This window comes from Lupinus angustifolius, chromosome LG15 (genome assembly GCF_001865875.1).
Source record: "Lupinus angustifolius cultivar Tanjil chromosome LG15, LupAngTanjil_v1.0, whole genome shotgun sequence".
Lineage (NCBI taxonomy): Eukaryota > Viridiplantae > Streptophyta > Magnoliopsida > Fabales > Fabaceae > Lupinus > Lupinus angustifolius.
The window spans coordinates 3,546,415-3,560,556 of record NC_032023.1 but is presented as its reverse complement, the minus strand read 5'-3'; the positions used below and the strand labels follow the sequence as shown (position 1 = coordinate 3,560,556).

At 33.0% G+C, this 14,142-nt stretch overlaps 1 protein-coding gene across 1 annotated transcript; it reads right to left on the bottom strand.

Moving 5' to 3' along the window:
* Positions 10,546–11,658, bottom strand: LOC109327861 (probable purine permease 5). The gene has a single exon (XM_019561034.1). It carries the CDS (start codon positions 11,636–11,638, stop codon positions 10,625–10,627), a length of 1,014 nt encoding a protein of 337 aa, XP_019416579.1. The 5' UTR covers positions 11,639–11,658; the 3' UTR covers positions 10,546–10,624.

Below are 14,142 nucleotides of genomic sequence, written 5' to 3'. Positions count from 1 at the left end.
CAACACCGGAGCGCCCCATGGGGAGGCACTCGGCCTGACAAACTGTTTCTGCAGTAAGTCCTCTAACTATTTCTTTAACTTCGTCAACTCCAACGGTGCCATTCTATAAGGAGCTACATAGATCGGTCCAGTTCCAGGAACTAAATCCATAACAAACTCTATCTCCCTTACCGGGGGTAAACTAGGAATATTGTCAGGGAAAACCTCCGCGAAGTCAAGAACCACTGGTAGACTTTGGATCTCTCCTCCTATGGAAAGTACCCAATATTTGTATCTTCGTAGAATATTTTCAAAACAAAAAGATAAACACACAAAGTCACACAAGAAAGCATGTAAGGCCATGCCCAAGGCCGGATAGGAAAGAACAACTCTGATACCATGTTGTAACGTCCCAAAGATTACTTTATAAGTATTGTGATTAAAATGAGATTTTTTTTGAATATATCATTAAAAATTGTTTTACTTATATTAATTTCTTTTTCAAGACATCACGTTCTTAGTAACATAAACTAAATCAATGATGGTTACCTAACAGTAACTGAAAATGATACAACACTTTCCTGAATGCTTCTTCATTAATAATTAGACTTCACCCTACAACACGTATGACGAGGTGTTGCTTGGTCAAGTAAAATGTTAATACAGAATACAAGGCAGAATCTAATCATCACCCAACTAAAGCTATACAAAATAAGCTGAATTCTTCAGCCCTACAAAAGTACCCTACACAGATACCCTAACCCCAAAAAGGAAAAGGAAATAGCTCTTAAAGGCTAGCTCTAGCACTAACGGGGGCACTAGAATCCTCTCTCGGGTCCTCCTCCAGCTTGGAGTCTGAAGAGAGATTTATTACCTTGATAAAGTCCTATAAGCGGACCAACTCCACACAATCGTCATCTTCAGATTCCATCTCCTTCATGGTATCATAAGCAGAACCCTGTGACCTAATCCCTATCCTAACGTATGCCTACGGTTCTGCCATTGTACATCGAGTGGCTCTCATTGGCAGTGTAGAACGGGTCATATCATTCTAACTCCTTCGCCTTATTGACGGTCTTGCAACAGCTGGTCCACAAGGAGTGGAAGACCGGGTGGATGACACAGTAGGTACCGGCCTCTAGCCTGGTAGAGTGAAGGAAGTCTCCATGACTACATGGTGACATGGAAAGCGCATAGTGGTGTCGTCTCACAACATCTCCAGCTCTAGGCTACAAGGACCTGTGTTGGTATAGTGGTCCCCATCAATTCTCCATGCCCCCTCCCGAGATATCGAGAATCGATAGCTCTGAATTCGCACTGATTTGTCCATCTGGACAAGGACGTGTACCAAAATACAAGCAGAAAGAAAGGGAGTAAGACATATAATGAATATTTTTCATCGACAACATGAAATTATACAGAATATCACATCCAGACATAACACACATAATATACATACTATATTAACACATACATAAATGCAGATGATGAATGATGTTTGTAACTCATGATATGAGGGACAATATCCACGAGTTTAATATATGAATTTTATGTTTAGTTCATCCATCCTTAGACCAATATCCTCCCAATAAACTATTCGGAAATAATCGAGAGTACATGTCCCATAAAAAGCCGATTTGAACGCGCCAACTTATTCCTCGCAAGGATGTATGATCGATCTTTTCCAATGGAAATGTTCATTTCATGACGGTGTCATATCAAACAGTTTCTAGGCATCCCTCTCATCAATCATGATTGCAAAGAGGGGTTGTCAGAGATCGTCTAGTTTGTGCTGTGGAAACTGTCTAATCCAACACAATACCTCATCCATGAATATAGGAGACTCGTTCCACCTAGAATCTCTCTCAAGGCTTTTGCTGACGCATCACCGCCATCACCACCCCTCTCAACATCTCGAGGCTCATTCATCCCCCATAACTTTCCTCTCTATTATTTCATTGTTCATAATGAGTATGCACACTAACTGAGGTTAGCCGATTAAATCTTTTAATCATTATTTATTTTTCATGATCGACCCAGCGTAAGACATCACCCAAAGAAATGCTTCTTGTGGGGGGCGATCTTACGTCATAACATAAAAGAGGAATAATATCTTCACCACTACGAACCATCGTTGAATCACCCTGGACAGCCCAATGGCCAAGCCACTTATAATTAGATGATCTCACTACATGGTAAACATAACCTTTTGGGCCTCACCCTTAACAACGTAACAGTCGTTGACCTTGCCAGGAGGGACCTAAGTAATCTCGTTACCACCAGCAGCCCATACTACCGGTGGATAATGTTTACTTATGCTGTAGTGATAGGTATTTGTTTCATCTTTGGGACATCATTCCTTTTTAAAGTATTTTATCTTGTATTACTCGCATTCCCATACTTTCCATCATTCGTATGATTTTATGACACTGATAATCGATTATTGCAAAGGTTAGTCGATTATTCCTAGTTACAGTAGCTAAAATAATTATGACTTCTGATATCGATAATTGATTACTAGACTAGGTAATCAATTATGTCCATCGGATAGGGAGATTTTAGAATATTGATAATCAATTATGTTACATGTTAATCGTTATTCCTAGTTATAGTAGCTACAAGATTCTGATTTTTGATATCGATAATCGTTTATCAACCATGGTAATCGATTATGACCATCAGACAAAGGGTTTTAGAATACGGAAAATCGATTACCTCAAGGGATAGTCCTTCCTAGTTATAGTTATTGGAGTAATGTTCATCCATGGATAACCACAACATTACTCCACACATAGACATAACTTAAACAATATGATAAGAGATCACCCGTACTTAATCCTAAGAGACAAACAATTGATTAAGTACGGGATTTCTTAATACTCAAGATAAGTCCAAACTTTTGAGGTAGTTTAGGAGGTTTGGATGTCATATCCTGACACCATTGTGTCATGATGTATTCTCCCTCATCTTAGAGTGTCGCGTGAGTGGTTCCCTTGGTAATAAGTGCGAAACAAGTATGCTGCCCAACTTCGGAAGCTTCGGAAATAAACACAAGAACAAATCAGTAGGTTCGTGAGTTAAAATTCTTGCATGATAACCCTTAGGTAAAGACATCTTTTAACGTATTCTGGACTCAACCACTTTCATCCATCCGGTTCAAGATTACATATTCTTGAACCATCTTTTATCATCGAAAGTCTTGTTTAAGAAAACAATCCTTTTTAAAATAAGACTTTAACAAAGCTTGTACTTTTAACTTTAAAAAAAATTAATATTTTCTTGAAGAATTCTTAAGTCATATTCACCACCTTAAGATAAGTTACTTAATCAAAGTCAACATTTTAAATCAAGATCTTTTAAGTTAAACTTGCCACTTTAAAATAAACTAACTCAAGTGGATTCAATACTTTTGAACAATAAAACTCTATGGTCATTTCAACACATTACATTCTAAAGCAACTATAGGGGTTGATAGTGTTAATGTCATTCATAAAAACAATATTTTAAAATCAATATATTTTATGTTAAACTTACCACTTTAAAGTAAACTAACTAAAGTAGATTCAACAAAACTCTATGGTCATCTCAACACATTTCATTCTAAAACAACCACAAGGGTTGATAGTGTTGATCGCGTAGTCAAGAACAACATATCAAAAGTTAACATTTTAAATCAAGATCTCTTAAGTTAAACTTATCACTTTAAAGTAAACTAAGTTAAGTTGATTCAATAAAACTCTATGGTCATCTCAACATATTTCATTCTAAAGCAACCACAAGGGTTGATAGTGTTAATCACATAATCAAGAACAACATATCAAAATTTAACATTTTAAATCAAGATATCTAAGGTTAAACTTACCACTTTAAAGTAAGCTAACTTAAGCTGGTTCCATAAAACTCTATGGTCATCTCAACACATTTCATTCTAAAGCAACCACAAGAGTTAATAGTGTTAATCACATAATCAAGAACAACATACTAAAAGATGATATTTTAAATCAAGATATCTAAGGTTAAACTTACCACTTTAAAGTAAGCTAACTTAAGCTGGTTCCATAAAACTCTATGGTCATCTCAACACATTTCATTCTAAAGCAACCACAAGAGTTAATAGTGTTAATCACATAATCAAGAACAACATACTAAAAGATGATAACTATCTAATGGTGTATGTGTGAGAGATTGAGAAAACAAGAAGAGAAATACCTTGAAATCTCTTAGAAGTGCTTAGAATGCAAAGTGAGAAAGTGAAGAAAAAAAGTATTCTCCCTCAAGGCCAAGGAGTTGCTTTTATAGAGGGGGAAATCAGATTTTGGTGGAGATCAGAGTGGTTCCCAAAATCATGATGGTGTACGGAGCTGATGAGTGATTTAAGGAATTATGTAAGTGATTGTACTTTTGCTTATTCAACAAGCAAGGTTGACTCATGAATGGGTGATGTGACTAATGCGATAAAACATCATGATTAAAACCATGCCCGATTATTGTCGGTTAAAACTCAGTCGGAGTTTAAAAATCTCCCAATTTAGAACGTCGAAACTTGGATTTCGAAGTGAGAAATATCTAGAGATGAGTTATGTACAAAATTGGTGTCTATTTTGACTCAAACTAATATTTCAAAGCCAATGGCACAATCGAAATTCGATTCTGAGTTACAGAATTCAAAAATCACATTTGGGTCAAATATAGGGTGAATTTGGGCCGAAATAGGCCCGAACATTTTCTATCTCAGAAAATTATGAATTTTTTTCATAAATTAGGAAACCATAATAAAAAACTAAAACACAATTGATGCTTAGTCTAAATCAATACCGATTAATTTCTAAAATTAATCGTTTATCAATTAAATAATTAATAAAATGTGCATAGAAAATCAGGGTCTTATCGAGATATTCATCCCCATATCATCCTTATTTTTTCCACTCCTATCTTCCTTGGGTGCTAATCCCCAAATGAGAACCCAAAAAGTATCGATTACATTCTTACTGTACGGTGATAGTAATACGTTGAGGGAGAAATTGATAAGCTTTCACTTGAAGAGTTTGGCTTTCTAAATTGTGTAAGTGTTCCAGGGGAGCACCTGGAAAAGTTTCTTCAAAAGATTTGCCACCAATAAAAATGTTCGTGCTATTATTACAAATGTATCAGTTCTGTCGTGATTTGTGAATTACCTTTTCAAACTTCTTCCTCTATGTTATTTTAGGCATTTTGTATTATCTTGGCAACTGATAATGATCCAGCAAGTCAAGTTTAAGCTGAAAAGATAATGCAAAACGAAAATTACGAAAATTTTGAAAATTTTGACATGGTAATTACGAAAATTTTGAGGAACTAAAATATGGTGTTTTTCTTAGAGCTAGTTAGAGGAAAAAGATAATACAAAATGACGTTGTTTTATGTCTTAACTTTTTTTTAAAAATTCAAAACCCCATTATTTTGATGAGTTGGTAAAATTTTACATTGTGGAATCTCCATGTGCGTAATTAAATTATTATGTCAGTAATCCTGTTAAAATTAAGAGATAATACAGGGACCGGTGTGAATCTATATTTTAAATGTTAGGAAGTAAAATGATAATTTAACTTTATTAGAGACTAATTTAGTGCATACAAAAACACATGAGGAACTCAAATGTGTAGATACTCTTTATCTTATTTATTGGTTACTAATTTTTAATCAATATTGAATTAATTATTTTATCATATAGTTAAATTATTGATGAACCGAGATATTCTCCATTTACTTCAAAAATGAAAAAAAAAATCTAGAGTCAGAGGTCAAAGTCTATAGTCAGAGGTCACTATTGCTTCTTCAAATTATGAAAATTGTATTGTCCTACTTTTTATAGTCCAAATTTTTTACCTAAAAGGAATGGAGGAAATTATGCACCTATCCAAGAATGATGTTCACTTTATATCACATGGTTGTTCCAATTGCCTCCTAGGTGCAATGTTCCCCTTTGATAATACATGTTTGCAAAAATATTTGGTGAAAAAATTTTAGAGTTTAATTTGTGCATGTAAATTATGGAGACTAACTACATAATTAATATAACTAAGATCATTTAAAATAAATAAAACAACCAAAACATAATAAAGTGGAAAAAATATTTTTTTAGAGAAGTGATGTATAAAAAGTTAATTATAACAATGCAAAATGAAAGGCAATAAAAATATATTAAAATATTTAAAGTTTAAACTAGAGAAAAATATCCATATGGCTCCCTTAAAAATTTTGTGTGGACAAAGTTGATTCCTGAAAAATTAGAAAATTCAAAACAATCCTTAAAGATATCAAATATATGTTAAATTAATTCTTTTAGTATTTTTATTACTATTTTTAGGACATTTTAGTCCTTATTATAAACTATTTTGACTCACGTTTGCGATATTTGAATACAAGTTTGTTATTTTACTATTCTAAAGATCAAATTTGTATACACAGAAATTTATAAGTACTAAACTCTAAATTATTTTGATGTTCTCCAACATTGAAGACTTTCATTCTAAGGAAAATTTTAAAAACTCATATTTGTTAAATAAACTTAAACTCACAATATGTTTTAATTAAAACATTCAGACAATGACAAGTTATATTCAATATTTTCTTCTCTTCCCTTTGTGTTTTATTATAGTACCATTTGTTATGTTGTTTTATTCCATTATTCTATTCTGAATATATATGAGAAGAGTAATAATTTTTTTACTATGATTGCTCCTACACATTGCTAAGATAACTACCTACAATAAGAGATACAAATATACATTTTTGTCTATTATTATGACACATATGATGACAAAAATCATGTCATATATTTCCATATATATCTCACTTAATCCTCTTCAAGTTGGAGCATGAGGATTCTTGATGCCAGAAAATAATTGAATTGTGATTTACCCAATGCATTTGTGATTATATTTACCATTTGCATATAATTAGGAACATAGGTTGGTCGAATGTTGTCTTTCAATATCTCATATGGAATGAATTGAAAATTCCACTAAATATGCTTGATTTGTTCATGGAAAACAAGATTCTTAGCTATATGCAATGCAACATAACTATAATAATAGAGGTGCATGGGTGTGAGGTGTGTCACCCCAAGATCTAACAGGATTCCTTTCAACCATTTTAATTCACAAGTTTTGGTTGCTATGGATCAATACTTTGTTTTTTCAAATGATCGGGACACCATATGTTGTTTTTTAGTCTTCCAAAAAATTGGAGAATTTCCTAAGAGCATAAACCATTCGGTGAGAGACCTTCTAGTCAAAGGAAAAATGGCTCAAACTGAATGAACCAATGTTACATTTGAAAATCACCCTCACGGTATCAGTAAATGCCATGTCTTGGGTTACCCTTCAAATAACGAATCACCTACCATGTAGCTTAATGTTCTTGCTTGGGCTAGTTCATAAACTGTGAAAGTATATGAATGTATTAGGACAACTTTGAGGTGAAGTAAAGATTTATGAGACAACCTATGGAGCAACGATATCTTTGTAGATCTTCAAGTAGAGTGCCATTGACCAATGTTAGGTGATGATTTTTTTCCAAGGGAATATTTTCAGGTTTCGCTCCAACTAGGCCTACATTATATATAATATCCAATGCATATTTAAGTTGGCATATAAAAGGCCACTCTGACAAACCTCAACACTAAAAAAAAAAACTTTAATACACCCAAATATTTTATGTAAAACCAATGGCTCAAAGATGTCTTGAATTGTTGTATAACATTATTTTTTCAGAAATTATCAAATCATCAAGAGAAACAACCGCAACAAGTTGCATGTTACTTTGTGGTAAGGTGAACACCAAGTAGCCCAAACAAGATTGCATAAAACCATATGCCATCAATGTTGCAGCTAGTTTCATGAACCAACATGCTGGAGCCTATCTTAACTCGTAGAGCGATTTACGAAGATTAGACATCATCTATGGTTTTTGCACCTTAAAACCTGAAGGCATTTTCACGAACACCTCCTCTTGGAGGTCACCACAAATAAAAGCGTCATGCACATCCATTTGATACAATTCCCAAATCCTTCGCTACAACGATATCCAAGAGCATGGACTCTCTAACCATCTTACAAAATGGTGCAGTTCTTCTCTAAAATCAACACCTTCTACTCAGTGATTGCCGAAAATGACTAAGATTGCCTTAAATCGCTCCAGAGTTCCATTGGAGTGACATTTTATATTATACCTCTATTTATAGTTAAAGGCCTTCTTTCTAGGGATAATCATATCACGACCCATGTCCCATTGTTTTAAAGTGCTCGAATCACATTTTGCATAGCTTTTCTCCATCCTGCATCATTTACTTCCTCCTGAAAATATGTGGGCTCTCAATCTGCTGTACTAGCTGCAAGGAAATTTTGATGTCACAAAAAAGAGTTATCACAATTCAAATAATGTGCTACAAGATAGGGTACACCTAGATTATGCATCATAACAAGTGAATTGGTAAAAGGGATAAATTTCTAAATTGTCTTTGTGACGTAATCAAGCAAGCAAGTTGATGGATGTTTTACTCTATGCACTCATCCTAGTAGATCATGTTTATGCTGCTCCTTGTGGTTTCCTTATCTTGCAGAGAGTATTCACTAATTTCAAATGTTGTTCGCCTCATCACTCTCCTCCCAAGCTTCTTCAAGATTACCTTCATCTAGTAGTACTTAGTGAGGAGGAATTGTTGTAGATCTCTCCTTGGGTGCACGCATTCCTTTAGAAAAAATAAAATATATGTTTCAACAAAATCAACATCTCTTGACATGAAAAACCTTTTTGTTTCTAGATCATATAGTTTCAGTTCCTTCTTATCATAAGGACACCCAATAAAAATACACTTACAGTTTCAAATTTATCTTCTTGATATCTTTGGTTGTGTAGTGATCCAAAGACTTTCAAGTTCTCAAAAGAGGGTTCTTGCCCATGCAAGATTTCATATGGTGTTCACCCCGTCAAAATTAAGCTTGGAGTACGATTACTCAAATTTCCAACAACAAACATACATTCCCCCAAAAAATCAATAAGAAGCGTAATGTTCTTGCCACATCCATAGTATGTATATGTTTCCTCTCCATTCTTTCATTTTATTGTGGTCTCGTTTCACATGAAGTTTAAAAAACAATCCGTGTGTAATTTTTATACATATCTATTATGTTCCATTATCATCATGCATCATTTTAACTTGTTTATTATATTTCCTTTAATTTTGACAGCATTGTAGAAACTTATTAGCTTATGTGACACTTCTCTTTATCAATTAATAAAAATACACACGAATAATTATCTATTATTGTAAGAAAATATGAAGTACCACAATAAGATAAATTTCTATAATATGCTCCTTATAAATCAAAATGTATTAATTCAAAAGCATCAAAAGCTTTCTGGTCACTCACATGAAATTTATTCTGGGTTTAAGCTTTATTCATTAACCTACTACTTTTACCACAATTAATAGTGGGAACTAGTTGAGCAGTGTTCCAAGAACAACACATGTCATAGATCAAGTTGGTTCACTCCATTAGCCTTTAAAACTTTCATAGTGAGATCCATAGGAAATAATAGAGCATATCCTTTCATTTACCGACTCCATTCTGTATCATTGAAGTGCATTGAAGTGCGGTCATGTGTAATACAGATTTTTAGTGAATTGGGCAATTCTATTTGGCTCATCTATCAATTGCAACATAAATATTAAATTTTAGTTTAAAATGAGAACATAAAGAAAAAATTGAAGCTTTAGAACCCCATCAAGCATAATTGTTCCCTCCTTAGTTGTAATAACATTTTATCTATTCGCATTCTAACAAGACACCTGAATACGTCTCATAATTCACATGATTCTTTTAAGTTTCGTATCATATGATTTGATACAGTTGTATCAATGATCCATGAAATATATGTTTCGTTACCAATCATTCTTTCACTCATTCTTTGCTTACGAGTGATCAACATCTCAATCAGAGTTCGCCATTGTTTATCATTAAGGACTTCCAAACTAGACTTTTCAGAATCAACACATCTAGTCTAATACCAATGACTTGTGCATCATTGTCACAAACCATGCTGCCTCACCCACGTCCCATACTTGTTCCAGTGTGTTAATGTCCTTTATCCTATCCATTGGTTCTTCCTTCATATTGAGGATGTTCAACCCACCATTCAAGATATCCAATGAGCTAAAAGGAATTCTTTTTGTTGTAACTTGCTCTATTGCTATGTGAACAAACAACAACTTTGTACCTTATGTCTCCATGTTCCCTAGATCTGTCATAGATCTGAACAACGAGTCCTACAATATCTCATCGTTCTTCCTTTGCACGAGTTATATTCTCTATCATTTCTTCTTGTATCAAGGTCGAACATATCCCACAAAGTTTTCATCTTTCTATAGTTTGCAACTATGAATAGAGCACCCTACTTGCAACCAACTAATTTTGATTGTAGCTATGCTTTTAAAGTAGCATTATATAGTTAGACACATATTGGGTCATCCATGTTAAAATTCAGTCCATCAATAATTAACAAAAATGCCATAACATAATAATATCCCATAAATGTTATCATTTAATAATCCAATAAACACAGAAAAGTAGGTGCCTCCATACTTTATTTTGGACACAGAGAACTAACTGCCATAAATAAATGAACCAAAACCCCAAATTGTTATTATTAGAGATAGTATCTTGAAACCACTCATTGGGTCATGTAGAAGCCAAACACCTCCAATGCTTGTAATGGGTGTTCTTGCTGCATTAAGTACACCTGCAAGCAAAGTAGAAGCCAAGAAAATAACAGCAGTTCCTCCTAGAACCCCAACCTGAAAAGTTATTGCACTCCATATGAGAACAAGTTCATAAGCAGATTTGCCACCTTTGAAAGTTTCAGCCTCAGCTTTCATTCCTTTAAAACCACCACTCACTATAACCCCTATAGTTGTAAACAGGAATGCAGATAGTGAAACCATTACTTGTTGTTCCAACACAACAATGAAAGATCTTCTTCCAACCAACTTCACAAAAACAAGTTCTGAGAGTGCAAAAATAAGGCCATGAAGAGCAGATCCTAAAACATCCCATACTATACCTAAAATATGTTCTCTTTGAGTGATAGTTCCATATGTATCTGAACTTGAATCTAGGGCAATGATGGTCATTGCAGCAGTTATGACAACAATAGCATTGAATATGGAAGCATTAACTTTGTTGTTCACAATAAAATACCCAAATATTGAAGAAAACACAAGGGATGTAGATGCTACAAGTGATGCAGTAGATACTGGGAGATAAGCATAAGCATAAGCATACATTAGGTTATCTGCAGCTGATAAGAAACCCAAGAAAATATAAGATAAAAAAAGCATTAAGGTCATAGGAGTAGGTAGGGTTTTCTTAACAAAGTATGTGGGAAGTAACAATAGTGCAGTTAGAGGCCATCCAGCAACAGAAATCCAAGATATGATCCATTTGCTTTGTCCACCATTAGAGTAGTAAAGTCGAGATAGAATGCTGGAAGCTGGAAATGCTACTAGCATTGCTATGATGCTGACAATAAGAAGAATCCAATAAGGGGTTGGCTTTTTTTTGTATTTTTCTGTCATAATGGTCTTAAATCTGTGACTCCATGATGAATCTGCTACCATTTCTGATTTTGAGTCTGCTTCCATTTTCTGTCAACAAAGGTATTGTGAGAAGAACATATTTTATTAAGATTGAAGATGTAATGGAGAAAGATATAAAAGTTTTTGAATGGTAAAGATTTTTCAAAGTCGAACATGTAGTTCAAGACAAAAATTGTTATAACCCAAATAATAAATAATAAAATAAACATAAACTATAGATGAATTTAAATAAATCGAAAGTAACTAAATTTTAGATGAGGTATAATCTATCAGTCTAAAAATATCTAACAATAGATAGGAAGTAATGATTGAGTTAAATACAAATAGTTGAATTGCACATTTGCACCTAATCATCAAATCCTGAGTGGATAACCCAATGAAGGAATGAAGGTATGAAACAATATTAAGGGGTCGCTCAGTGACCAAACTTTCACCTAATAAATTATGTTATAACTAGATTGTTAAGATGATATGGGATTTGGGTATATAGGCAATTGGTTTAATTCTTGATAAAAACATCCAATAGCTAATGTGAAGGTGATCACAATGAGATAACTTTTGTAACAAAAAGAAAGAAATTAGGTACAAAGGATTTTCCACTGATTTATAAGTTGTGAAATGGAAAACATGTGTATTAATTGTGTTTTACAAGAGTGTTATGTGTAAAATGTGTACATAACATATGCTTTTAAATGTGTTAGTATTAGGAATGAAATAGATCGGGGTAAGGTTTGTGCTTACTCGATTCGAACTCGAACCTGAATTAAGCAGAGTTAAAACTATTAATACCATCCTTAAACCTGTCAGACTTCGTTTAACCCGAATCGGATAGAACCCTTTCAAAAGTTGAACTCAGGTAAAAACTGAACCCGAACCAATCATATCGAGTTTTCCCATTAAATTTAAATTGATTTCGAACGGATACCTACTAGTCTGGTTTTAATTCTCACCCTAGTTAATATTATGTATAAAATTACTATTATAACTAATGTTAGCTTTATATTAAAAGACTTAAAAACATCATACTCCAATCAACTTAAACATATAAAAATCACCACAATCCAATTCCACACACATCACAACAAAAGATATAAAAACTCGCCTACTCCAATCAACTTAAACATACAAAAATCACGACCATCTGATTCCAAATAGGGTATTCGACTCTACACTAAACGTAGAACTATAAAAGATGTTAAGACTCGCCTACTCTAATCAACTTAAACATAAAAATAACGACCATATAATTCCACATAGACTGTACTGTTTGGCTCCACACTACACTTATACCTATAAAGATATGAAGACTCGTCTACACCAATCTATTTAAATATACAGAAATCACAAGCATTTGATACATACAAGCCATCTTACACTACAATATGCTTAGACTTATAAAATATGTAAAGATTCTTATATTTTAATCAGCTAAAACATACCAAAGTTATTGTATCTCATTCAACACACTTCATTTGACTCCACACTATGCTTAGACCTATAAAAGATGTAGAGACTCGCCTCCTCTATTAAACTTAAACATTCAAAAGTCAAATGCATAAGACCTATAAAAAAGATGTGAAAACTCACCTGTTGTAGTCACCTTAAACATACAAAAATCACACCCAATCTTTATTGTTTATGTATTTTGGTTTCCAAACTGAATCTTTAATTTTTCTTCACTCACTTAAATTTGAGGGGATATTAAATGTGAAAAATACTGACCACATTTAACATGTGCACAATTACACCTGTATAATTTGTAATAATCCTATACAAATGGAAGTAAAAATCCACATATTTAACACTATTCAAAAATTGAGATTTTATGTTGACTTTTCAAAAATTAAAATATTAGCACATAAGAGCCGCAAGTAATAAGAATGCTTTTCATATGCAATATAGTAGTAACCACTAATATTAATATCAGTCATCAAACTGATTAAAGTACTAGTATAGTGATATAACAGTTCAATCGGTAGTTCACTATATAAATCGCATACTGGCAAAATTATATATATATACATATATATATATATAATATTGTTGTTGAAAAATCAACAAAACCAATATTTTTTATTTTCATTAAAAAATTAACTTTAAATAAAAACTTGTCATATATATATATATATATATATAATCTTATTGTTGAAAAATCAACAAAACCAATATTTTTTATTTTCATTAAAAAATTAATTTTAAATAAAAACTTGTTGGTATGACAGGTACAGTTCAATTGAAAATCGGACGATATGATTGGTTTTAACCGGTTTTAGCCGGTTTTGACCAGTATGATTACATGATCGATATAATCCTTATACCGTACTGATATTGGGATTGGCTCACCGGTTGACTGGTTCAAATAGACAATATGAAATGGTTTTAACAACACTGGTAGTAACAATAGTAGTTAATAAAGAAACACATTAAATAGTAAATAAAAAAATGAATAAGCTTACCTTATAGGCAAGTAAGAAAAAATTGTTTACTAAAATTGCACGAATGAAGGAAGAAAATACTATGTGAAT